The sequence below is a fragment of the Fusarium keratoplasticum genome, chromosome 5, assembly GCF_025433545.1.
Source record: "Fusarium keratoplasticum isolate Fu6.1 chromosome 5, whole genome shotgun sequence".
NCBI lineage: Eukaryota > Fungi > Ascomycota > Sordariomycetes > Hypocreales > Nectriaceae > Fusarium > Fusarium keratoplasticum.
In genome coordinates this window covers 2,967,770-2,993,153 of record NC_070533.1, presented here as the reverse complement: position 1 = coordinate 2,993,153, position 25,384 = coordinate 2,967,770, and the positions used below count along the sequence as shown (strand labels likewise).

At 55.7% G+C, this 25,384-nt stretch overlaps 8 protein-coding genes across 8 annotated transcripts; 5 read left to right on the top strand and 3 right to left on the bottom strand.

Moving 5' to 3' along the window:
• Positions 1 to 1,228: 1,228 nt before the first annotated feature.
• On the top strand, positions 1,229 to 2,566 carry NCS57_00754900 (NADH-ubiquinone oxidoreductase 24 kDa subunit, mitochondrial; the record flags this gene model as incomplete). The annotated part of the gene is made up of 4 exons (XM_053057395.1): positions 1,229 to 1,267; positions 1,317 to 1,604; positions 1,729 to 2,019; positions 2,198 to 2,566. 4 exons carry the CDS (start codon positions 1,229 to 1,231, stop codon positions 2,564 to 2,566), a joined length of 987 nt encoding a protein of 328 aa, XP_052913590.1.
• Positions 2,567 to 2,887: 321 nt separating this feature from the next.
• NCS57_00754800 (uncharacterized protein) lies at positions 2,888 to 4,681 on the bottom strand (the record flags this gene model as incomplete). Its single annotated transcript, XM_053057394.1, has 1 exon — positions 2,888 to 4,681. The coding sequence occupies one exon, from the start codon at positions 4,679 to 4,681 to the stop codon at positions 2,888 to 2,890; it is 1,794 nt and encodes a 597-aa protein (XP_052913589.1).
• A 1,607-nt stretch (positions 4,682 to 6,288) lies between these two features.
• NCS57_00754700 (uncharacterized protein) lies at positions 6,289 to 7,786 on the top strand (the record flags this gene model as incomplete). The annotated part of the gene is made up of 2 exons (XM_053057393.1): positions 6,289 to 7,254; positions 7,307 to 7,786. 2 exons carry the CDS (start codon positions 6,289 to 6,291, stop codon positions 7,784 to 7,786), a joined length of 1,446 nt encoding a protein of 481 aa, XP_052913588.1.
• Positions 7,787 to 8,691: 905 nt separating this feature from the next.
• Positions 8,692 to 11,184, top strand: NCS57_00754600 (Intu-longin-1 domain-containing protein; the record flags this gene model as incomplete). Its single annotated transcript, XM_053057392.1, has 2 exons — positions 8,692 to 9,054; positions 9,112 to 11,184. The coding sequence occupies 2 exons, from the start codon at positions 8,692 to 8,694 to the stop codon at positions 11,182 to 11,184; spliced, it is 2,436 nt and encodes an 811-aa protein (XP_052913587.1).
• Positions 11,185 to 12,407: 1,223 nt separating this feature from the next.
• NCS57_00754500 (uncharacterized protein) lies at positions 12,408 to 13,301 on the bottom strand (the record flags this gene model as incomplete). Its single annotated transcript, XM_053057391.1, has 1 exon — positions 12,408 to 13,301. One exon carries the CDS (start codon positions 13,299 to 13,301, stop codon positions 12,408 to 12,410), a length of 894 nt encoding a protein of 297 aa, XP_052913586.1.
• A 2,410-nt stretch (positions 13,302 to 15,711) lies between these two features.
• NCS57_00754400 (Protein-lysine N-methyltransferase EFM6) lies at positions 15,712 to 16,745 on the bottom strand (the record flags this gene model as incomplete). Its single annotated transcript, XM_053057390.1, has 3 exons — positions 15,712 to 16,099; positions 16,222 to 16,443; positions 16,504 to 16,745. The coding sequence occupies 3 exons, from the start codon at positions 16,743 to 16,745 to the stop codon at positions 15,712 to 15,714; spliced, it is 852 nt and encodes a 283-aa protein (XP_052913585.1).
• Positions 16,746 to 18,244: 1,499 nt separating this feature from the next.
• Positions 18,245 to 19,632, top strand: NCS57_00754300 (uncharacterized protein; the record flags this gene model as incomplete). Its single annotated transcript, XM_053057389.1, has 2 exons — positions 18,245 to 19,404; positions 19,497 to 19,632. 2 exons carry the CDS (start codon positions 18,245 to 18,247, stop codon positions 19,630 to 19,632), a joined length of 1,296 nt encoding a protein of 431 aa, XP_052913584.1.
• Positions 19,633 to 22,918: 3,286 nt separating this feature from the next.
• Positions 22,919 to 25,160, top strand: NCS57_00754200 (uncharacterized protein; the record flags this gene model as incomplete). Its single annotated transcript, XM_053057388.1, has 7 exons — positions 22,919 to 22,954; positions 23,354 to 23,648; positions 23,768 to 23,841; positions 23,959 to 24,043; positions 24,121 to 24,327; positions 24,380 to 24,640; positions 24,745 to 25,160. 7 exons carry the CDS (start codon positions 22,919 to 22,921, stop codon positions 25,158 to 25,160), a joined length of 1,374 nt encoding a protein of 457 aa, XP_052913583.1.
• Positions 25,161 to 25,384: the final 224 nt, after the last annotated feature.

Below are 25,384 nucleotides of genomic sequence, written 5' to 3'. Positions count from 1 at the left end.
CTTGTCTCTTCTCGACCTGGGCTCGAAACGGGCTAAAATTAGTCTCAACCATCACAGCGCCGGCTCCCTACGCCAAACCTGGGACCCCTCCCCGCATCACGGAAACTGAGAGATGAGAGGTCGCTCACGAGCGACGAACCAGCATGAACCGCGTTCGAGAGGAGAGGGCGCTTTCAGGATATTCGCCCACCAGGTGGCCAGCGGGCTCCGTGTTATGAAGCCTCGAGGGGCCACGACATGAGCCGCTGTGCCACATCACCGCCCAATACAATATCCTGTCTCAGAGCGACGAGACAAGCCTGTAGCCGAAGGACTCTCTGTGTATGTGCTGGTGCTGCCCAGACACCGAGAGTTCAGGCCCGTCCAAGTTACGTACTTTGACTTTGATGCTGGGCTGACGGGACGACGCGACGACCCTTTAAGCTTATATGGACCCTGTACGCCGTCGTCTAAGTCACGGCACGTGAGGAAGCGAGTTGCGAGTGAGCGAGTGAGATCGTCATCAAGAGAATATCAGAAAATTCGCTCTGACGTCTCACCGAGACCAGGCACGCACGGCAAGGTGACAGCCGAGCCCGTGGTGGTTCAGGGCTGATCATGAAAAGGCTCCTCAACCGGAGGCGACCCAATGTCTGTGCTGACCGCCGCACAATGCCCTCATCTCGCATCGAGTCTGGACAAGAGGTGAGCCCGAACGGTCAAGCACGACATGACAAGACCTGCCCAGTAACGTGTAGCTGTGGTAATCAGCACCTGCGGGGAGACATTGGCAGATTGCGCGCGGGCAGCTGGACCGAGATGCGGTGCCACGCGTGCAATCCTTTGATGGTGTGAAAGGACGGGATTGAAAATGTGTTGGCAGAAGGAGATATCTTCGGCTAGCAATAAGACGAGAGAACCACCCGTTATCCAAGCTCATATGACCTCCTTCGCCCTATGTCACGATATACATACTCTCTGTAAAGTTCCGGTAAGCGAGGGCTTGAGCGACAAGGAAGCGATATCAAGGTCGACCGATACACTCGCCAACACCAACACGACCACTGGACGGAGCTGCTTCTAGAAACGGGCGGTGTTGCGAGTTGTTTGGGCGGTGAACTGGCAGAGATGCAGCTGGACTACGGATTGAAGCAAATGTAGTTTGAGAATATTCGGTTCACTACATGGTGAGAATCCTCAATAGTTGGTAGAACATGAAAGACGAAGTGGATAGCACTTCTTAACAAGAATGGCCGACTCAAGATGGATGGGTGCAGCAGCAGAAGCGGTACGTACCGTCGGGCCAATGCTAAGCACCGGCTAAACCCGACATTCAGCCGAGTGCACCAATCACAGATGCCCATTTTACAAGCAGCTCCAATTCGATTGCTTCGTTCTACGACGGCGACATTTTGACAAGACCCAGACGACCTCACGATCGCTCTCGAAGCCGACCTCCTCCCCCCGACGACGCCGCTCCGTTCTTCAATCTCCCCGTCACAATGGCGAGCAAGATCTCTCCCCTCCTCCGATCCGCCCTCCGGCCGGCGTGCCGGGCAGCCCGCCCCCAGACCCGAGCCGCCTTCTCCCTCTCAGCCCGCCGACCGAGCGACTCCCTCATGGTGGTAAGCAACCACTCCCCGTCGTCAATTGGCGCTCCCAATTGCGGCCATGCACGCATCTACCGAAGTGCATAGTCTTGATGAGTGAATGGAGCCTGTGTCTGACGTCTTTTTCCGTGTGCCACAGCATCGCAACACCAAGGACAACAACCCCGAGCTCCCCTTCAAGTTCAACGAGAAGAACCAGGCCGTCATTGCCGAGATCCTCAAGAAATACCCCCCGCAGTACAAGAAGGCCGCCGTCATGCCCCTGCTCGACCTCGGCCAGCGCCAGCACGGCTTCACCAGCATCAGCGTCATGAACGAGGTCGCCCGCCTCCTCGAGATGCCCCCCATGCGAGTCTACGAGGTTGCGTCCTTTTACACCATGTACAACCGAACCCCCGTGGGCAAGTTCTTTGTCCAGATCTGCACTACTGTACGTTTGCTCTCTTACTGCTCAACTTGGGGATTCAATGGCACGCGTCTGGGAATGGCAATTGCTGCTCCGCTCGGTTGTAGCCGTATCGGACGGTTTCTCGGATCGAGGCGGATAGACGTCATTGAAGACCCGGACAATAAAGAAGCACGGAACCAACTAACAATTTCTTTACTAGACCCCTTGCCAGCTCGGAGGCTGCGGTTCCGACGTCATCGTCAAGGCCATCAAGAACCACCTCGGCATCAAGCAAGGCGAGACTACTGCTGATGGCCTCTTCACCATCCTCGAGGTCGAGTGCCTTGGCGCCTGCGTCAACGCCCCCATGATCCAGATCAACGACGACTACTACGAGGACCTCACCCCCGAGTCCGTCGTCGACCTCCTCAAGGCCCTCAAGGCCAGCGCCACTGCCACCGATCCCTCCACTGTCAGCGTCCCCAAGCCCGGCCCCCTCAGCGGCCGAAGCACATGCGAGAACAGCGCCGGCCAGACGAACCTGCTCGCGGAGCCCTGGGGAACCGAGACCACGCGGTCCGACTTGTAGAACTACAATGCAATATCAATTCGTCTTTTTTTAAGTTCAAGGGCATGGAATATCAGAGGCAGGTGATGGAAAAAGAGCCGCGCGGGAGGAGGCAACGACTGTACATAACACTGCTTTGAATGTAATCCATGGTATAGAACGTTTGGATTTCATCAAGAGACTACGTGAGATAATCAACTGTGTGGTTTTCCTGCTTCATTGATTCTTGCCTTCTTCACTCATACCAATGTGAGAACGTTTGCCCGTTTCGAAATATTCAAGTCGCGCCAAAAAGGAAACCTCCAAGCCCAAAGATATGTATATCCAAGTTTTCTCTCCAGACTATTCTCCCACCCGCAAGATCCAGCCGTCTCCCAGTCGCTGTCCGTCCTCGCCCACGCCACCCCAGATGAGGATACCGTTCTCCTCGAGGTCACCCATGGGCGCACTCGCGATCCATCCTCTCGACTCAGGCAGCTCGTCGCTGTTGTCGTCGTCATAGGGTTCCAGGTCGACCGGAGTCCACTTGCCCTCACCAGTCTTGCGGCCAACAGCCTGCCACATGGCAGCTGTAACGCTGGCGGCTGTCATGCCCAGAGGAGGAACCTGGAACATCCAGACGTCGTCGAGGAACTTGCCTGCGCCGGCATGACCCTCGGAGCTGGGCTCGCGCTCACCCATGGTCAGGACGAGGTACTCACGACCGCCACCCACGGTGATGGCCTCAAAGGATGCGACGCTGCGAGGCTCAGGCCATACCTGAGAGGGCTCTGCGTGGATCTCTGTGGTTTCAGAGTTGGGGTCGCTCTGCAGGATGGTCTGCCAGCCACCCCGAGCGCGGACGGAGACCTCACCCTTGGAGCCCTTGTCATCAAAGGTCTCGACTTCGAGATGCAGGAAGTCCAGCTGACCTCCAAGCTCCGTCTCACCATCGAAGCCACCGAAGCGGAAGAGACGGCTCTTGCTGATGCAGATGGCAGTGCCACCTCTGGCAGGGCCAGGGGCGGCGGGGAGCTCGCTCCAAGTGCGATCGTGGACATTGAAGGCCCAGATATCATTGGTGCGCTCGCCATTGGCGAGACAGCCGGCGTGGACGAAGAATGTACCATAACCGTTGGACTCCTCGTCAACGGCATCTTCAGCGACATTGCCAACAATGGGGTCCTGAGGGATACCAGTCTTGGAGGTGTCGCCTAGAGCCCACTCCGACCATGTCTCGGGCTGCTTAGGTCGTGGGGAAGCGAAATCTCGGGGGCGGTCGATAGCAGCGGCCGTGTGATAGCTTCGAGGAGCGGGATGGGGAATGATGCTGCCGCCCTTGACAGCGGGAGCTGGGTCAAGATATGACCAATTGTTGGAGCGGGTGTCGAATACCCAGACACGGCCAGCCTCGTCGAGAGGCGTCATGTCAGGGCCACCGCGGCCGCCAAAGAGGAAGATGCGGGATCCAATGACGGCGGTAGCATGGCCGACTCGCGGGGCCGGCACATCGCCGAGCTCCAGAGGCTCGGGACCGGCGGGCTGCTTACCCTTGGCCTTGCTCTCAGCTGGAAGCCCGGGCGAGGCGAGAGGAACATCATCAAGGGGCTTTTCAGCTCCTGCCTCAGTAGACTCGTCATCAGAATCATCTTCAGAATCGTCTTCAGAATCTTCTTCGGAATCTTCTTCAGAATCGTCGTCAGAATCGTCGTCAGATTCTTTTGTCTCCTTCTCTGGCTTCTTTGCCTCAGCAGGTGCCGGGGCAGGTGCCGGGGCAGGTGCTTCAGTGGTTGCGGGAGCTTCGGGCTCTGGCTGTTGGGGCCGGTCATCGGGCTTCGCGGCGACAGGCTTGATCTTGTAGTAATCGGCACCGGCGCCGCTCCAGGGCAAGTTGATGACGTGCATGCAGTTGTCGACGGGCTCACGGGGCTCGATCTCGCCGCCAAAGATGTAGGCGGAGCCTTGGATGATGTCGAGAGAGTGGGAAGAGCGGGGGACGGGAGGAACCTCGATGCGCTCCCAAGTGCCCTTGATGGCGTCCCTGCGCGGGGCACCACCTACAGCGGGCACAGAGGGCATGGGCATGGAAGGGAGGTTCTGCGAGACATTGTGCAAAATGTCGGTGGTGCGACGCTTGAGCAGAGAGAAGGACTCCATGGCGAGCGTCGGTTTGGCGGGGGATGCGCAATGAGGCCGGAGGGCCTAGCTTGAATGTAAGCGAAAGCGGTCCCAATGGGAGTTGTAAACGACGTGAATTGTTCGATGGCTATGGTGATGATGTAGGAGGAGAGAAGGGAAAGGTGGATGGCCTGTCAGCCGCGGGGAACAAAGCTTACAGGGCACGAGGTGAGATTGGATGTTGGATCTGAAGACGTCCAAGGTGGAAGAGCCCGAGTGCGAGAGAGTGCGAGAGAGTGCGAGAGAGTGACAACGATAACGAGGGGGATGACGTAGGTCTCTGGCGATCGGGGCACCGGGGGGATTGTTGGATATTTACGGGGACCTTTCCCAATCAATTGCAAACGACACGATCCGTCAGCAGAGGCGCAGACGATGGGAGGATGATGTTTTCTTCCTTGCTGTTCACATCCAATCTGACAGTTCTAGACCTTGTTAGTTACCGGTTGCGTGTAGGTCCCCGAGCAGCAAGTCAAGTCGCAAACCGACCGCCGAAAAAGGGGACCTCTAGTGGGGTGCTCCGTACAGTAAGCTCTTAGTAGCGGCGGCACTGAAAGTTCTGGGCTATCAATTTTCAGGGTCTATTTTGGGTTCGTGGCTGGAGAATGTGTCTTGGCTGGGGACAGCAAGAGGAATGGATCTGCCGTCGAGTCGGTTCTGCTACTGCTTGCAAGTTTTGTCTCCAGGTCTCATTGGCAAGATCTGAGCAATGAACACTGTGAGCTGCAGTCGTTCCAACGGCTGCTTCGCCTCAATGGATATGGCCTGGGGCTTGAGCTGGTCGAGATGATTTGCCCAATTTCAAGCCACATCGACATTCGCCGTCTTTGTGCGGCAGTCTCAATCCGGGCGTGAGATGCCACAGCCTCAACCTAGGTAGAACACAAAAAACTTAGGTGTATTATCGGTGATTATAGTTTGTTCTTCCTTTTATACGTGCCCGGTCAAAGGTGGGCTTTTTAGGAGTCAGACAAGTTTGGTTTCTCAGCGTATTAATGGAGTCAACCACTTGACCAGGCGCTGAGCACTATGCGTGCTGTTAGGGTAGCAGAGAAAGGGTTGAAAGTCCAGTGCTTCCTCTGATTGCCTTGCACTTGTTGGTGTTTCGCCGTCCGTGGCAGTGCAGACAAAGCCTGATACAGATTCAGTTATGGAGTACAACCAACTCTCATTTCATCTGGTGGCCAAGGCGGCAGTTAGTGCTCGGCTCGGGACGGGCCTTTGCCGATGAGATTGGATGGATGAAAGGCCGATAACAAGAAGTACTCGGTCGATCAATCTATCTCCAACCTCGATGCCGCGGCAAAGATTGAGTGTCTATTCGTCCATGTCGGTCGACAAGCAAGGGTCTTGACACTCCGCATGGGCTGAAGCTCCCCCATGTCTCACTCGTCAGGCAATTGGTTGCCCCTTGCCGCGCGAGCGCGCGGTTACAGCCTCAGCAGCTGAACAGGCTCTCTTATTACCATCGTCGTCTCCCAATTCTTGCACAGCAGCAGACGCTATCGCCTTCGCTCAACCCAAGCTCCAGAATCTTTCGCCAAAACTGTCACGCCGCTTGACTAGATGCTTATAGCTCCACGCCTATGGAGGAAATATACCAAAAGATCGCCGAGTTCAACCCGCAGCGTCCAAAGCAGTCTTCCGAGGTTGTCACCCAATTTGAGGTGACCGAGCTCTGGCGCAATGACGATACGGGCATCGTCAATACCTGCGATGCCACCGTTCCTGTTCAAAATGTGCCTACGTGGCTAGCCTTGGAGACACGGCCCTCCGCCTCGGTAGGAACAGAGACCTTGGTCCTGCGCCTCGTTTGGCCCGAGTTCAACATGGATGAGCACCGCGTCGACCTGCCAGGCGCTGTTAAGCAGTTGCTGCTGGCAAATTTCGGCCTTGAGCTGGCTTACGAATACTTCCCGAGTTGCCTCGCCGGCGCCAGCGCCTTTCCCCAGGTTGCAAAGCCACATGGAGACGAGCAAGCATTCGTCTTTTGCTATCTGCCCAAGATTGCCGCCATATGGTCACATAGTCGCTTCAGGCCGCCGTTGGCCCGCCAAAGTGCCACGAACGGCATTTTGTTAGCCCAACGAAAAGAGAGAGAGACTATTAAGCAATTCCTTAAGAGCGAGAGCAAATGGCAACTGGCCACTGCCAGCCATGACATGTTCCCTGCCCTCCTTTGCAGTCTCATGCTCCATGGCCAGATCGAGATTACACAAGGCGAGATAAAGAACAACATTCAGGCGGTTGAAGGAAGGACGGGATACACCGACTTCAAGACCAAACGGAAACACCTGGCGACTGGGGAGCTGGCAGATGTGGCTGCCAAGATCACCGACTATTCCTCTCGATTGGCCAGCACGGATAGGAAGAGCAAGACACTGGAGAACCTGATGGAATTTACCCAACGAATGATCAGCTCAGACCAGAGAATCGTTTCCGAGGGAGATAAGATTATGAAGAACCACATTCAGGTACTCCAAGAACGGTTGAAGATGCAGGTTGTGGATCGAGAGTATACCCTAAAGCGGGCGCAGATTCAGAACGAAGTGGTACGTTGATTCGCGACTGAATAAGGAAGAAGCAAGCTAACAATGTCCTCAGCTTTTGAGCCTAATGTCTATGAACTACAGCCTTTCCAACACCCTCATCTCGATATCCACCCTTCGCGATGCCGCCTCTATGAAGACGCTGGCCTTTGTCACCATGTTTTTCCTACCTGGCAGCTTCATATCAGCGCTGTTTTCGACCGACGTCTTTGACTGGGATGGAGTCAAGAAGGGGGCCATTGGAGTCCCATCCACACCGCAGTTCGGTCTGTACTGGGCCATCACGATCCCTCTGACGGTCGTCACCTTTCTACTGTACTTTCTCTGGGCAGAGTGCTCCAGCTACGAGCGCAGTCAGAAGCGGGAGTGGAAGAAGTGGGAGAACTGGGGGTTGTCTAGCAGTGAGAGCCTCGAGTCTGACCAGTCTCAGTCTCTTCGCGAGACCTTTAAAGAAAACCGGGACAAGGTGATGAGGGAGTACCATGCTTTCATTAGGAGAGGGCGGGGGTCTAGAACTAAGGATGACTTGCCATGATGTTACAGATATTACACGCGAGGAGAGGAGATACACTTTGTACGAATATGCGTACCTATGATAGGGTACTTGATGGACTTGGTGTTGGACGTGGATAAGTGCTTGGATTGGATACCTATTGAGCTTCTGCTTATACCCACCATATCTCTAGCTGATAGAGAAGCGAACGATTCATGACATAGTGATAAGCAGCGCCAAAAAGCCCGTGCGTAGGACCTCTAGAAGAACTGGGTAGCAGAAGCCGTTGATCAATACGTAGATAGCGCAGCTTAGTACCTGAAGGGTGGGATATACCAGGAAGCTAGCTGGGCTTTGGCCGATAACATGGACGGTTTGCGATCCGTCCTCTCGGGCAATTCTCATCTCGATCGCATCTTGTAAGCGCGATCCCTCGTCCAAAAACTACGCAAACTGCTCTATCGCTACGACATCTGTCCCACATGACGCAATAACTCCAATTGGACGAGTAGCGAGCTCGTCCATCGAGTCTGGGTCGTAGTCAGGAGTCGGAGTCGGACCCCTTCCTCCGTCCTAACAACCAACTCGACTCGAGCGAGCGCGGTCGAGACCTCCCGCTGCAGCCGCACTTTGCGCCTGCCCGCCGCCAGCTCTGGCCAAGGTAGCTGAGGCATTCTCTTCCCCTCATTTTTGACCTTTTAAACTCTTCTCTTCTCTTTGATCTCACCCTTTTTATGCATTTCATACCCGCGCGCGTTTGGGCGTTGTCGCGGGTTCTTGGGAGAGCTTCTTTTGGAGGCCCGTCGTCATCGCCGATCTACTGAGCCAGCGAGCGACCAGCTCAGCTACCTAGTTCCATCCTCCAGCGCCAACCGATGCGGAGCCCAACGTTGGACGCCTGAGTAAAAAAAAGAAGACATCACGAAGAGAGACAAGACATCGTCACAATGGCTGCGCGTCCAGGGGCTGCGGCTGCGGCTCCAGGGTCTATTGTGCCCGCTCAGTTGGGCTTTCTAGCCATCTTCAACCCCTCGCTTGGCAACACGGACGAGACCATCGACGACCAGATCGTCTACTACGCCTCTGTCACCACCCAGACCTCCTCCCACAAGCGCCGGCGCACACGCGGTCAGCCTACCAAGGACATTTCCCCTGAGGAGCGCAATGAGCGTCTCCGACAGATCGGCCTCGCCCAGGGCATGGCTAGCTTTAGTCGCGGCTTTGCCAATGGTGCGCCCGTAGATGCTATCGACACCGAGAAATCGAGAGTGATACTCCACGAGCTGGAGCCCGGGTGGTGGATTCTGGCCGTAAGATTTAATTACTTTACCTCTTGTTTGGGGGCCTTTATTGACCAATATCTCTAGAGCATCGACCTGACCAAGTTGCCTCTCCCCCCACGACTTGCCACCAAGAACAGCGAACCTGCCGAAGAACGATATGAATACTCCAGCCGCGAGATGAAACCTGCAAATTTGCTTCTGAGGGACCTTCTGCGAGCTCACAGCACTTTTCTCATGCATCATGACTCGTCCCTGAGCGCCCTATTCGTGCGGACCAAGCGAACCAAGTTTGTAACTGTCCTCAGCCGCTACTGGGACCTGTTTCTCTCGACATGGAATGTGGCCATGCATGGAAACCCAGCCCGCGATATCTTTGGTGGCATCAATGTCGCCGCCTCGGGCGAACTGGGGGTTGGCGTTGGTGAGGAAGACCGTGGAAGCGGCGAACGAGAAGTCTTGGAGGGCCTGGTCGGGAGAATTGAAGGTCTCGTCGATCTAGTTGTTTCCAAGTTTGGCGACTACAATCCCGACTCGCCTCCCCCAGATGCGCCGAATGGCGACCCTGAACAGTGGCTTGGAACCGGCCAAGAGCCTAGCTCTGAGGACGGTGCCATCTTCCTAGGTACTGGTGCCTTGTCCAGAAAGTCTCTGAGAGATGTGACACAATGGATGGAGGACCTGTACACCTGGGGAGACCACACCTATGGAGTCATTGAGAGCCCAACATCGGTTCGGCGGGCAAAGAGGAGAAGGGCCAGCCGCGCTATTGCACAGCAGGCCGCTTCTACGCAGCCAGCGTCGACTGAGGCGGGAGAATCCTCAAAGGCGGCGGTGACGGCGGCAGAGACAGAGCCCGCGACCGCTGACGATGCAAGCAAAGACCAACCACCAGCACGGGAGACCGAAGATGGCAAACTAGATAAAATGGTTAGTTATCTGAAGTTGGGCTACGGCACATACTGGTCTCTGCCCGGTGCTGGTGGTGGTACTGGTACTGGTACTGGCACTTCTGGGGAATCTTCTGCCAAGGAGCCCCCAGATGCAGGCGCACCACAACAAGAGTCAAAACCTGTCCAGGAGGACGCTTCTAAATCCTCTCGGCCAAATCTCGCTGGCCGTACACCCTCGTATGAAGCGGCTGGCCATTATCTCATCGGTCTCAAAGGGGAGATCGACGATGAATACAGCGATCCCGATAGTCACAGCTCGGATGATGAGGGCTCCGCCGAGCACAACTCGCGCACCGTTCTCCGGACTGTGAACGTCGAGCTGGAGAGTGAGGCTCTGGGCCGACCAGAGGCCACTATTGTACGCGACTTTGAGCACCCAGCCAGCGTTCTCACGCAATCCCAGGTTGTGGGCAATATGGTGCCTGGCTACGACTCGCACGATCTCAACAAGGCCAAGAAGTTGCGAGTCGTGGTCTACGTCAACCGACCCTTCATGTTCGCCTTTCTGTTCAATCTTCGAACGGACTCCCTGGCCATGGACGCCCTCTACCGCTCCCTGCACTACCAGCTTGCGCCCCTCCGCAAACCCCTCCTCGCCTCGACGAGATACCGCCCGGAGCGGCCTGGAGCCGACGTCGGGTCTGGCAGCGGTGGTGGCGGGAACGCAGGGAACAGCATATACGACCTCATATGGGATCCTCACTCCCTGACGGTGCACTCCTCCATACCCAACATCCCAGATACGTACATCGATCCCAAGCCCTGGTCCCGCCCAGACGCCCTCAACACGCACCTCCACCTGCTCAACCTGTACGCTGCCACCCGCGCCCGCGCCACCGCCCTCGAGCGGACTGAGAAGTCGAGCCGCGGGTGGTGGATCGTCTGGACACGCCTGCTGGACCGCCAGGAAGATCCCTCGGCGAGCACCAACCTCTCGACAATCCACGAGGCCGGCGCCGACGTGGTCGAGACGGCCCTCGACCAGGCTGCCGATCATCAAGACAACAATAGCAGCGATGGCTCGGACTCGCAGGAGCCGCGCACTCCGGAGGTGGCCAAGGAGATCTTTCTGATCCGCCGGGCAAGTGACCATGTCGGGTTCCGCACTGACGCCTCTACCGGCGGCGGCGATGGCGCTGGGAGGCTGGCTCAGGGCATCGGGGTCGACACACGGCGGTACGTGGAGGAGCTGCTGAGCCTGCTGTAAGCCTGCTGTAAGACCTACCTGAGAGTGCAGGACGGACAGCACGGGGCACGCGTATCCGTCCCGTATTGCTAATTTTAAGGCTGAGAGGCTGTGCTATGCTGGGCCCTTTGTTCTCCTCCCTGGGCCCCCTTGGTGGGTACGGGGTGCGGTGCAATGCGCTGTATGTCTTACGGTCTGCTAGTCGGCCTCTGCCTGTCTCTTGGGACGGGATGGACGAGCATCAAGTCCGTCTTGCTGTCCATCTAAATTTGCGTGCAACCCTATCCCGTGCCTCATACCCCGTATTAATAGAACGTCACTCTAGAACAAGGGTCAACCAACCCAACCTCTTTCAAGTTTCTATTTGTTTACTCAATTCAATTACACTACATGGTTAGTCTCTGTAGATTTATTACTGGAGGGAGGGGCGGGAATTGACATGAAAGGGTCAAGCTATTACGACGAGACACACCCCTGCAAATAAAGTACGAGTGCCTCGTGGACGATCGTTCAGGGATCCGAAATGTTTTACGCAATGCTTGTAAAATGGGACCTCCATCTGCTATTCTGTAATTATCCCTCGCCCGAGAGATCTTCATTTGGCCCGTACATTGAACTCGGGTTATTTACCAATGTTTCATACAGGGCGGGAGATCCGTTTAAGCTGCTGACTGGAGACACATACCTCATGCAGCTGACGGCAGAAGGATTCTGGAGGATCAATACAGCGGGTGTACAGCAGAGGTCGCCGTCTACGTCTAGAAGACCAGGACCCCAATTTCAACCCTCTTGGCGTCTAATCAAAGATCAGCCAAGCATGGACTCATCTGCCACGATATTAACGCAATCAAAGGCGGAAATCACAATGCAATCGACACTTCCAAATGGTTGAAATCTCGTCCCATTCATTCTCGGGACTTTTCTTTGTCTATCCAACTTGCACATGCCAAAATAAAACGTGTTATGTACATAGAAGAAGTCAACGAAAGCGAACCATATTGAACCCGCCCTCCAAGAAACCGAAACACCCCAATCCAGAATCTGTCAGAGGGCCTCGAGATAGAGGCTGAATATACACATGAATCATCCCGTCTCCCGAGGTCCCTTTGCTTTTACGCCCCGGCGCCTTCAAGGGGTGTCAAGATTCCCAAGTCGTGAAAAAAAGAGGTCGTAATAGAAACAAGTTGCGCACTGCATGCTTTCCCAGACCCGGGAGAGCATCCATCGTGGTGTGGTTATGGTGCTTAGTTGAACCACCACTCGACCTCGATGCGGCCAGCATCGAGATCGCCAGAGATCTCCTTGAAGCACTTCTTGCTGACGTCGATGTCGTTGATGGCGCAGCCCATGCACTTGTCCTTGACGACGGCGGTGGTGGTCTTGCCGTTGGCCTTGATGGTAATGGTCTTGCCGCACATGGGGTTGCCGTTGGAGACACCGCCCATCAGAAGGTGAGAGAGAGCGACAATGTTCTCAGACTCGTCCTTGCCGGAGTCGTCCTCACCGCAGGCACCCATGCCGATGTCGTAGTAGGTGAACTCACCAGTCTTGGCGGCGCTGCTGCCACCGCCGCTGCCACCAGAGCTACCGCCGCTCGTGGGCTTCTCCTCCTCATCGTCGGAGCCATCATCGACGACGGAAGGAGCGGCAGGGGCAGGGGCGGCAGTGGTGGGCTCGGGCTCAGGGACGTACTGCTGGGTGGTGACAGGCTCAGGAGCCTCATAGGTGGTAATCTTGGGCTTGGGGGCCTCCTTGACCTCGGTGGTGGTAGGCTCGGGGGGAGGAGGGGGAGGAGTGTAAACGCTGGTGACCAGAGTGGTGGTGGGAGCAGGCTTCTTCTCGGCAGGCTTCTTGATCTTGGGAGCAGGCTGCGAGGGAGCCTGGGTCTCGACAAACTTGGCGGCTTCAGAGGTCGTGGGCTGGGCCTGCTCCTGGCCGGGGGTGATCCAGACAGTGGTGGTCGCGTCGACCATCTTGGTGACATACTCGTACTCAGTCACCCACTCGACCTCGGTGACGACAACGTCACGCTCGGCGTTCTGGTGGTGGCGGCGGTGGTGGATGCCGTGAATCTTGCCATGGGGCTGGGCAACGGCCACAGCGGCGAAGAGGGCAGAGGCGATGGTGAAGGACTTCATTGTGAGTTCTTGATAGTTCCTTTTTCTGTTGTGGTTTTCGAGTTCTTGTTGATTCCAACCAAAGGCGTGGTTGTAGCTGTGATATGTCTCTTGATGTGAGAGACAAAAGGGTATCTCAACGCGGTGTAGTGAAGGTTAAAGGAAGGTTAGGCGAGATTCTGTTCAACAGGAATGAACTCGCACAGATTGAAGAATGGAAGGAGTGGACGTTGACGTCGTGAGTTTGAGGGAATGTGTGCGTGAGAGAGAAGAGTCCGGCTCAGGTGGGAAGGAATGGTGTTTGAACTCGAATAGTTCGTAGGTAAGGAAACAACCAGGGGCAGAACTGAGGGAGGAAGCGTGGGTTCTTAATACGCCTCGCCGTAACCGACGCCGCTGGGCCCTCATGCTAGCTCTTAACGTCTTGGCCCTAGCCCACGAGCCCAGCCATGCTCCTGTCGTAAACAAGCTGAGGTCAAGGGTACCGCAATTGCGAGCAACGCGCCGGCCGACAGTGTCGTACCGGATTCGTCCCCGAGGTAGCAGCTGAGAAAGCTTCGGCCAGGGGCCCCTAGCCGAGCGTGGTTTTTTCCAGCCCACATAGGGAGGTACCTAGCGCTGCCCCGTTTGCTTCCTTGCGTGTGTGTGCCTGGGGGTTCCGAAAAGGTGGGTGGGGAGCAGAATGGACGGCATGGTATGGTATGGCACGGGCGTGGCAAAGCTGCCATCTCTGCACTCGAGATCCTCACTGGTCCACTCTACTCCATGGGTCACTGCCATCTGCCGGGGCCAGCCAGAGGTCAACGTCTTTGACCATGCAAGCGGAACAGCCCAACAGAGGGGAAGAGGCCCGGGACCACAAGAGACCGAACCATGCTGGAAACCAGGGGGGGCGTGGCACCATCCAGGGGCATTGTTCAGTGCTGGAAGCCCTTCTTCTCTGACCGTTCTGTCAGAGCCCGCTGACGGTCATGTCGGCCGCCGCGATCAGAACGAAGTTTGAATGCTGCAGGCTGGGAGCAACGACTCAGAATCTCCTCATCCGGCGCCCGGAATCAGATCAACTGACGCGTAACCGCACAGGTATGGACGTCAACACACTCACTAGAGTCATGTCGTCCAACACACCTTGAGTGGACTGTTCGAATCAGTTGTTGGCAAACGGCACGGAGGCCTGCACGAGTCTCTCTGAAAGGGCTGGACTGCACCGTGGTCCGACGCAAACCAAATTTCCTCAGCTAGCCCTACCATGATTGGCCATGCTGCAAGGGGCCGCCCTGTCGCCAGCTTCCGGCTTTGGGCCTCTTGTCAGGTACCAGGGGCGCGCCCATTGTCGGGGGAGGGCCAATGGCAGTCTCCGGGTGCCTGGCCACGGCGGGATTATTGCAGCCAGAATCGACGAGAACAAGTTGGAGGGTCAAAGATGGTGGGAGGGAGGCCTGCATCGATCTCCCTCCCCTCCCTCCGCTGGCGCCCTGTGCCTGGCCCGAAACTGAGAGGCTTACCTGGCGGATGGAGCACTGGCCGCCGAACCGACGAGTCAACTTGCATCCTGGAGGTGTGGAGGGAGCCCAGCAGGAGTTGAAACACGGCCCAGTCCAGTGAACAACCGTCACTGGGGTGCCACCTCACAGCCAGGTGCGCTAGCGGCTCATGGCTTGCACTGGTCTGAACGAAACTCAAAGAACCATGGTGTGAGAGAAAAAAAGTCTTTCTCGTCTTGTTCTCTCGTTGGGTCGTTCGGTTCATGTCTGGCGCGAATGCATGTGTGACGTTGAAACTCCGTGACTTGGGCGTCTGTTGCTCGCCTTCCATATGCCATCTGTCTTTCTGTCATGTTCCGTTCCATGTGATTCAAAACGATGCGGTGTGATTGACTTTTTCAATACTTTCAAACTCTCCAGCCCTCCTCTCCATGTACCTACGCAAGCGCTGGATGTGCTGTGAACCAGCCCTTGCGCAAGTCGCCGACAACTCCCTCCGTCTGACAAAGCCAACGCGAGCCAAGAGAGGCATGAATAAAGCCCGCAGAGAACAAGCAAAACTTGCAGCGGTGGACACGCGGCTCTCTCTTCTTTGGCAGCCCAGCCCCCTTCAATCCAGTAGAAAACCGCAACCTGTGGGGAGCCGGTGTAGGCCACCCACACCTCGCCCGCCACCACCAATGTGCAATACAGTCTGACTGAAGGAAGCAATTCCTGCATGCCAACTTCTCGGCCCTCTCGGATGACCCGATACAGAGGCTAGCACGTGCGTCAGAATGGATCTATTGCAAGTGTATGGAGGGGACTGGACGACGTTGCAGGCTCTCGTTGGTCAGAGCTCCCTTCGTCGGTGTACAGTCGAGGATCGGTTGCTCTTGCTGTTGCTTTTGTGTTGAGCGAAATGTGCAAGTCCAAAGTTCAATATGCATGCCGACAACAGATCATGGTTAAGACGAAACGTCCTTGGCTTGATTGTCGCCATTCATCGCCAATCGGGTTTCGCCCTGGCTCTTGCTGGCTGCCCTTTGCTGACCTTGCTGCTGACCTGTGCGGCGAGTAAACGAGAAGAGGAACAGACCCTGGCGCTGGAACACAGGCCGCTCCTCGTCGAATATCTCCTCAACCTTGAAAGCCTTCTTAGCCATCTTGACAAAGTTCATATCAGCCCGTCTCCGCTTCTTGAAGCAAAAGTACACAACAGCTGACGGGTTCAACTCCAAGAGCGTCTTGAGTGTTGACATCAAGAGAGGGAATGCTGGTTCAAAATAAACACATTCACCTGCCAAGATCACGTCTGGTTTTTGCTCCAGCACAGTTGCGGGTAAAGGCTCGCCCCTACATGGACAGGCCACTGTTAGCCAACTGGCTCTCGGCGATGCAGTATGTGACCCTTATGGGCATCCAACATGGTGGCATCCAACAGTGTTGGTGCTGGATGGGGTATTAGAAACACGAACCAGTTGAGCACCATGGCTTTCGCTTTGCTTTGCAGGCCATTCAGCTTGATGTTGTGTTGCATGAGCTCAAACATCTCGGTCTGATCCGTTAATAGCAAAGGATTTTGAAGATCGCACTCGAGGGCGACGGCGAGGCCGACGAGGCCACCTCCGGCTCCGAGTTCCAATCTAATGCGACCCACGAGGTTAGCAAGTCCGGTCCGTTGCCGTTCCCCTCTCACACTGTCCGCACAAGGAAGCGCTGCGCCAGGTCACATGCTCAGAGGCTGAGGAGATACTAACATCCGGGCGTTGTTGAGACTGTCTCTATGATACCGCAACATGTGCTTGCCGAGAAGCATACCTGCAGGCCACGTTTGCCCACCGCACCCTGACCGAACATCTTCACGCAGCTTGAGGGATTGAGAAAGGACGCCGTCGAAGTCAACCTGTGCGACGCCGATCGCCTTGAGAGTCGGCAGCGGGGTGAGATCCTCACTGATGGCGACGGGATCCATCAAGGGAGACGACGGTGGACTGCTCATTGTGAAAGTGGTGATGTCTTTGGGGCCTCGCTTAGGTGGATAGCGTCACCAGTGCCGACGGTGAAAGAGACAAAAACCTTGTCGTCGGTAAGGGCCGAGTGTGCGGATGGCGAGGGAGAGGCCGAGGGATGTTGATCAACGGGAGCGGTCGAGGGGTTTGAGAATATGGAGGTGAAGATGATTGAAGGGTTGAATAATGAGGATGGGAGTTCAACAAGTCAGAGGATGTGAGGGCACTATCTATGGCTTCGCTCTTGCCATCGTCGGTTGTGGCTAACCCAGAAAGAGATAAGGAGCCTGGTGCTGTATGGAAGGCACGACTAGCTTCAAGTGTCACCTGCCTGCCACTTGCCGCTCCTCGCTTCTCCTCTTCCCATCTTCTCCTCAACTTTGTTGGGCCCTTTTCTCCTTGCTTTGCATTGGATCCAATGCTGATGCAATCCAGACTCAAATGGGCCCTGCCTGTCCTTTTACCCGCCCTCAGCCTCTCCATCGCATCTTCCGCCTCATCCTACTCGTCCGGGACTCGTTGAGAACTTCGATCGATTGGCTCGTTAAGCTTCGTGGGACTTGCGACAAACGATAACGACTAATCGAGATAAGGGCTCCTCCCGCTCTCGGCCCGTTGAACTACCGACCTGCCAGCTGTTGGCTCTGGCTGATCAGACTGACTGGTAGGCGGATGGCAACGTCTTTCTCGCAACAGCCTTTAGCTCAAGTGAGCATAGTGACTTGCCTATCCGTATGGAAGACTGGCACGAGCCAGTCGCGTGTGGTTCGTGATTCAGAAACCTGACTCCTTCAAGAAGACCATGATCAATTTATCGATATTGTGCCCTTCTCGGTCAATCAAGCAAAAAGTGGCCCCTTTGCCTCTTTAGCAATGCAATCGCTTCCAATGACGCCGTTATTGCTAATAGTTGTCCTCCCTCTCACACCTAAATGGGGTCTTCGCCTTCACCCTCGCGACATGATAACTCCCTGATTGGGCGAGTCGACTCATCCTAGGTGGCCTCTGAATGTCTCACTCGCCTCTTTGGCCGATGAACCTCGCTCAGGAATGCGTGCACAACAATACCAGCCTTGGAAACTACCACTTTACCCTCTCCCGCCACAGTTTTACGCCATCTTCCTTCACAGAGTGCCTCAAGATGAGACAGATTGCCTCCTCCCGCAATGAACGGCCAGGCCGGGCACTGGTCCCCTGGCTCAACTGCCCTCAGTTGACCTTCTCCCGTCTCCCGCACTGGCCCAGTGGAGCAGCTATACAGGAATGAAGGGTGTAGTATTACTCGGGAAGCCCTCATCTCACCAGCCTTCAAGATGTAAGTGACGATATGCCTTTGGGCGGTCTCGCCCATCCTCCTGTCTTTTGATCCTCTTCTGGCTTCTTTCTTCTTTGGCCTTGACCTCCTCCACCGCAGCCTTGCTCACTTTTGAATGGCGTCCTGTGTTCCATCAGCTTCACGATCTGGTACCGAACAGCGCAATATCATGCCATGATGCTCTCTTTCGTGATACTAGCCTCTCTCCTCCTCGCTGCCCAGTTTGCCAGTGGTCAACCCACTGTGAACTTTCCAATCAACTCTCAACTGCCACCAGTGGCCCGAGTAGACGAGCCCTTCTCGTACTCTTTTTCTCGATACACATTTCGGTCAGACTTCAACCTCTCATACTCTCTCGGGGATGCACCCAAATGGCTCTCCATCGATGACGAAGGCCAGCTCTACGGGACACCAACCGACGATACCGTTCCAGAAGGAGATGTGGTGGGACAGCAAGTTGAAATCATTGCTGACGATGGGACCGGGTCAGCATCTCTCACTGCGACTCTTGTTGTGTCGAGAAGCAAAGGTCCCTCTATCAAGATCCCTCTTTCGGACCAGATTGGGGGCTTTGGCGACTATTCCGCTCCTTCGTCGTTGATATCATATCCATCAACCGAGTTCAGCTTCAGCTTCGATCCAGGCACCTTTGATCACCAACCCAACATGATCAATTACTACGCTACCTCCGGCGACAGCAGCCCCTTGCCTGCGTGGATGAGGTTCGACGCCGGCTCCCTGACATTTAGCGGGGAAACGCCTCCTTTCGAGTCACTTATACAGCCACCACAAACATTTGACTTCGATCTTGTCGCCTCCGACATAGTCGGCTTCTCAGCAGTGTCCTTGTCATTCTCCATCACCGTGGGGAGACATAAACTCAGCGCAGACAATCCAACCATCACGCTGAATGCCACACGTGGCAAGAAGCTCCAGTATGAGAGACTAGAGGATAGTGTCAAACTTGACAACAAGCCAGTTGATAAAAGCGATATTGAGGTCTCCGTGGATAATATGCCCGAGTGGTTGTCTCTCGATGAGGAAACCTGGAAGATCGAGGGTACACCCAAGAAAGGCGACCATTCAACCAACTTCACCATTAACCTTCGCGATTCGTATCAAGACACGTTAGCCATCGACGCCGTTGTCAATGTGGCAACAGCACTCTTTCGATCAACATTTGATGACATCGAGATAAGGGCGGGGAAGGAAGCCAACATCGACTTGGAGCCGTACTTTTGGGACCCAGATGACGTTACCGTTGAGATATCAGTCAAGCCGGACAGGGATTGGCTAAAACTCGAAGGTTTCAACATTACCGGAAAGGTGCCAAGGTCTGCATCAGGGGACTTGAAGATCTCGGTTACGGCTTCATCCAAAAGCTCAGATGCAACAGAAACTGAGACTCTCAACGTGAGCCTCCTAGCATTTACACCTACACCCTCCTCCACGCCCCGGGCCTCTACTTCCTCCACATCTACCAAAACATCCTCATCTGCTGCATCAAATGCACCTACCGAGACTACTTCAGAGCCCGAGGCACCCACTGGCGGTTCCAGTAAAGGCTTGTCGACCAGCAGCCTCCTCCTCGCAATCCTCTTGCCCCTTCTCGCCTTCATATTGCTCCTGATGCTGCTGATTTTTTGCCTCATTCGACGGCGTCGGTCTCGACAAACATACTTGTCCGCCAAGTTTCGCAATAAAATCTCCGGCCCAGTGCTGGAAAGCTTGCGTGTTAACGGGGCCACCTCTACCATGCAAGAACCAGGGAAAGCCACAAACATTGGTCCCATGGAGCAACGACTGCACTGCCCAGCCAGGCAACGATATTCGGAAATTGAGTCGGAGACGCTGTCATTATCATCCCCCACATTGGGGACAATGGGGACGATGGGGACGATGACAACACCCGAAGTTCCATCACGGTTTGTAGCCGAGGGCTCGAGTTTTAGGATTTCACGGTCCACCAGCATAACAAGTAGCGATGACGGGAGGCGATCGTGGGTAACGGTAGAAGGAACAGCGACAGCGACAGCACGACAGAGCCAGGCGTCATCAAGGAGTCCGCACTCAGATACGACATTCCCTGAGTCTACACATCAGCTGATACCACCACCTGCATTCCTCTCAGAATCCGGGGGCAGCTCCTTCAGAAGTGGACTCGACCTAACTATTCCATCCATTGATGACCTTCCCAACATCGGGGGCCAGCGAGCATATGGGCATGTGCATAGGCATGGACAGTCTGGCACATTCTCAAGCGGCAACGAAAGCTCGTTGGCCTTTGCATCTTCTCACCAATCCAGCCCCAGACTCCTGACGGGAGGGTTTCCTAGCAGTGCAGCAGGTACACGGCCCGACGATCAACACCACCCAGGACAAGATCAGGCAGCTCCAGGGGAAGGTGGTCAAAGTATACGAGAGCTGAGGCGACCTGAACCAGTGCGCTTATCCAGCGAACAACTTCTCGGCGAAGGCAGCCGCCCTGGCAGCCGGGCTTGGTACGATAGAGATGTTTCAAGGGGGTTCTTCATTGATCCGTCATTTGGATCGACGGAGAATTGGCGGGTGCTCGGGGCACGACGAGACACGACGAGCTTGTCATACCGGCAGCTCGTCGACGAGGCACCCTTCCACCCAGCACGATCGAGCACACCGATGAGTCCTAGCCAGGATTGGCCGCAACCAGGAGAGCGAGCCAGTTCAGATCTGATATCGCCTAGCCAGTGGGGAGATGCACAAGCAAGCATTCGAGGTTCACTGCCATCGTTGCGGGAGGGCCACAGTCACAGTCACAACTTGGCGGGCAACAGAGACTCGAGAAATGAGGAAGATCAGGCTACGAACTGGAGAAGAGAAGACTCGGCAAAGAAGTCAGAGGGGGGCAGCTACGCGTTTCTGTAAGGGATGGAGGAGTTGAGGGGTTGGATGATATATACCCGAGCGCTGTGTTTCTGCCAGTTTTGCTGATATGATGATGATGGGTACTAGATTTTCTGGATATACTTGAGTACTTCGAAACGATACCATTTGGTTGGCGATGTCTGTTGCAACTGGGAGGAGTTATTAGATGGGGGGAGTCCTAATGAGTTTATATAATGCTGTCTTATCTGAGCAAGAGGTATACAAGGATGCATGCAGTCGTGAATGACACAGCGTCCCAGATCCATGATGGATGCAATAGATTCCTGAATAGGTAGGCCGGCATCTATTTGGTACATAACTGCGTTACTGCACAGCGGATGACGCAGCCACACCCGAGCACGTTGATGGGATCTAGCTGGTGATGTGACAGGCAGTTCATGCTCCAGCCGGACCGGTCCGTCAGCAGGCACGCGACCAGAGAGCCTTTGCGTCTGCCGGTACATGTACGGTCCAGTGCTGTCCAGAATATGTCTGGATGAAGCCGGGCAAATCAATTTGCGCAGAGAATGCAGTCACACAAACCGGGCTCACGAGGCACAACCGAGCCAAAGCAGAGAAAGAGGCAGCATTGGCCGACGCACACGCGCACGCGGCTGGTAGGTGGCGAGAGCAAAGGGGATTGGAGATGGAAATTTTCAGGTCCCCCCCGTCTCGTCCCAATGCAGCGAGGATATGCGCGATGGCCAACAATGGGGGAACTATCTCGGGTCTAGGTAGGCAGGTATTTAGGCGCCAGCAGCTGACGGTGCAGGATTTTTTTTTTTTTTCTTTCACTCGCTTCCTTGCTTCTGCGGCTGGAGAGTCTGGAACGCCTGTTTTTTTTTTTAGCCTTGACAGGTGGTTCGCATTATCACGGGTCGCCAAGGTGATTCGGGCGCATCGTACAGTTTTCGTAGTTAGGTATGCAGGTATGGGTTTGATGATATCGGCGGAGAGTCATGGCACCTGCCACCACTTGAGGTGGTTCTCTGGTTTGGTTTGGAGCCCGTCATGGTGTCAGAGTCCATGTCTCGGTGGCGGTTCCATTTCCCAGGCGACAGGGGAATGCACCGGGGCCTTGACGGGCATCCCATCTCATCCCATCCCATTTCATGGGGTCGGGTCGGGTCGGCGCTTGGTAGGGGACCTGACGATGCTTCACCAGGAACCTTGATTAGCACTTGATTCTGGACCGCGGCAGATGCTCTGGTGAAGGAAGTGACTGACGTCGTAAAGAGACGGGAGTTGTTGGCACATGGAAACTTGGAAGCAAGCCCAGATCATCACCAGCCACAGACAGCCCGCCAACTGGAAGGCGATACTACCCCGCTTCCTCCCACCTAAAAGCACCTAAGCAATTTTTCTCGCCCGCTAGCTGATGCCCTGCTCATCTGCCTTGCAGGTGCCTCCCTCACTAAGCCACCGATAAACACCACTGAGAAGCTAGCGACCAGCACCATAATATCCGCTACGCCTCCCTCCATCTGTTGCCTGGGCTGCTCTGCTCCAAGCTCCCAGCCAAACCAAACCATCAGGTCCGCATCCACACACACATCCCTCCCATCATTCGCACCTCGCACATCTCCCGCTTCCGCAGAAGACCGTGAATCCACCTCCACCACGCTTCCGGCGCCGGCATCGTGTGCGTGTGTTAGTTTTTTTCCCCTAACCCCTTCAACTCCTTCTCCTTCTCCCCAGTATCACACTTTGATATCTCGTTCCCCTTGAGACCTCATCCAAACAAATCCCCCCCCCTCCCCACCGCGCGCCTAGGTCGAACGCTTCCCCTCTATCGAAGCCCCTCCCCGCCAACCCCTCCGTCGGCCGATCTCCTCCTCTCGCATTTCCCGCTTCGCTCGCTCGCTCACTCACTTCCATCCTACTCTCCTTCGTCGTGGGATCTTGAGCTCTCGACCGATCGAACCGAACCGAAATCCTCCAGTCATGGGCCAAACACTCTCGGAGCCCGTTGTCGAAAAGGTACGTGCTGTGCCTTTTTTGCTACCTTTTGCCTTGTCGTCGCCAAATTGTGTGCTCTTGGTCCATCAATCTCCACGTCTCCGTCCTTCCTGCATCTGGTCTTGGTTTGGAGCATTGGGATTGGCACCTGCGGACTCGCGCGAGAGGGGCATTGCCCGGTCATGAGCCCCTCTCTCCACGCCGGGCCACCACCAAAACCTCCAGCCGCGCATGAATCGCCAGCCTTTTTCAAGTAGAACAGACAAGACATGCGTCATGGGCCATTTCTGCCTCGACTGCTGCTGCCCTCGACGTCCGTCTTGCGCTGTCTACTTCCCCGCCTCTCCGATGCTTCCGCCTTGCTTGCTATGTCATGTCGTCAGACCTTGTCCCGCTGACTCTTGATCCAAACCCTCACAGACTTCGGAGAAAGGTGAAGATGAGCGCCTCATCTACGGCGTCTCTGCCATGCAGGGCTGGCGCATCAGCATGGAGGACGCCCACACGGCAGTCCTCGACCTGGACTCGAACAAGACTCACTCCAGCAAGCTGTCCTTCTTCGGCGTCTTCGACGGCCACGGCGGTGACAAGGTGGCATTGTTCGCCGGCGCAAACATCCACAACATCATCTTTAAGCAGGATACTTTCAAGTCGGGTGACTACGCTCAGGGTCTGAAGGACGGCTTCCTCGCGACCGACCGCGCCATTCTCAACGGTATGCTATACGATGCGCCAGCTAGTTCCCCACATGATCATCGTTTCTCCCTTTTGCGCCTTTTCTCGCTCACGACAGGACTCGAAACCCGCTAACATTATATGCTTCCTCTACGTCAGACCCCAAGTACGAAGAAGAAGTCTCGGGTTGCACAGCCTGTGTCAGCCTGATCGCCGGAAACAAGCTCTATCTCGTCAGTCCAGTCCGCCCGCTGCCTCGCTTCCCCACGTTGGCCCCGCCCCACCAACCAACCTGGCCTGGCCGAGGGGTATCCCTTCACGCAACGCAAGGCTAACAGATAAACTCACAGGCCAACGCTGGTGATTCAAGAGGAGTTCTTGGCATCAAGGGACGTGCCAAGCCTTTGTCCCAGGACCACAAGCCCCAACTCGAGAGTTAGTCGCATCTGCCCGCTCCCGTTCATGCTGGGGCATCTCTATTGCGACAGCCGCCGTGCTGACACCCCCACTAGACGAGAAGAACCGAATCACAGCTGCCGGTGGCTTTGTCGATTTTGGCCGAGTGAATGGAAACCTCGCCCTCTCTCGCGCTATTGGTGACTTTGAGTTCAAGAAGAGTGCCGAGCTGTCTCCCGAGAACCAGATTGTTACCGCTTACCCCGATGTCGAGCAACACGACCTCACCGACGAGGATGAGTTCCTGGTCATCGCCTGTGACGGTGAGTGGGATCAGGCTGGGCCCTTTGGTAATGACAATACTCACTAGCTTAGGTATCTGGGACTGCCAATCCTCCCAGGCCGTCGTCGAGTTTGTCCGCCGAGGCATCGCCGCCAAGCAGGATCTCGACAAGATCTGCGAGAACATGATGGACAACTGTCTGGCCTCCAACTCCGAGACGGGCGGCGTCGGCTGTGACAACATGACCATGTGCATTGTCGGTTTCCTCAACGGAAAGACCAAGGACGAGTGGTACGAAGAGATTGCTCGCCGAGTCGCCAACGGTGACGGCCCTTGCGCTCCCCCCGAGTACGGTACGAATGGTCCTCCTACAGTCCACGAGCAGCAGGACACGTCTGCCATGCCACTGGCGTCAAGCTCCGGGCCGAAAAGCACAGGCTGACATATCTCTCTTCAGCCGAATTCCGAGGGCCTGGAGTCCACCACAACTTTGAAGATAGCGATAGCGGCTATGAGCTTGATCCTGAGAACAAGGGAGGACGAAGCTTCGGCGTTGGTGGGTACCGAGGCCGGATCATTTTCCTCGGCGATGGCACTGAGGTTCTTACGGATTCAGATGACACCGAGATGTTCGACAACGCCGACGAAGACAAGGACCTGGAGAGCCAGGTCGCCAAGAACACGACGTCCACCGACAGCAAGGAAACCGTTCCTGTAGCCGCCCCCGGCGCCGCGACCGCGACCGCACCCGCCTCCAGCAACGCCGCCGAGTCGAAACCCGCCCCTGCGGCCCAGTCGAAGCCCACGGAGAAGCCCGCCGAGGTGGAGGTGAAGAAGGAGGAGACGGCTCCCCAGGGGATCAAGAAGGAATAGGTGGCTTCTTCATTGAACGGGAATCCGGTTCTGAATTAAAGCGTCCCTCTAGTACTTGCGTTGCTGGCCATGTTTCTCGGATCCCGGGGTAACGGGAGGTTCTAAAGGTCGAAGGAAGAAGGGAAGATGGGGAAGTGCGGGCGAGGGCGATGATGAGGATGAGGACGAGGACGAGGACGAGGACGATTGGGGAGGCTGGATGTCAGATATTCTCATGTTAGGTC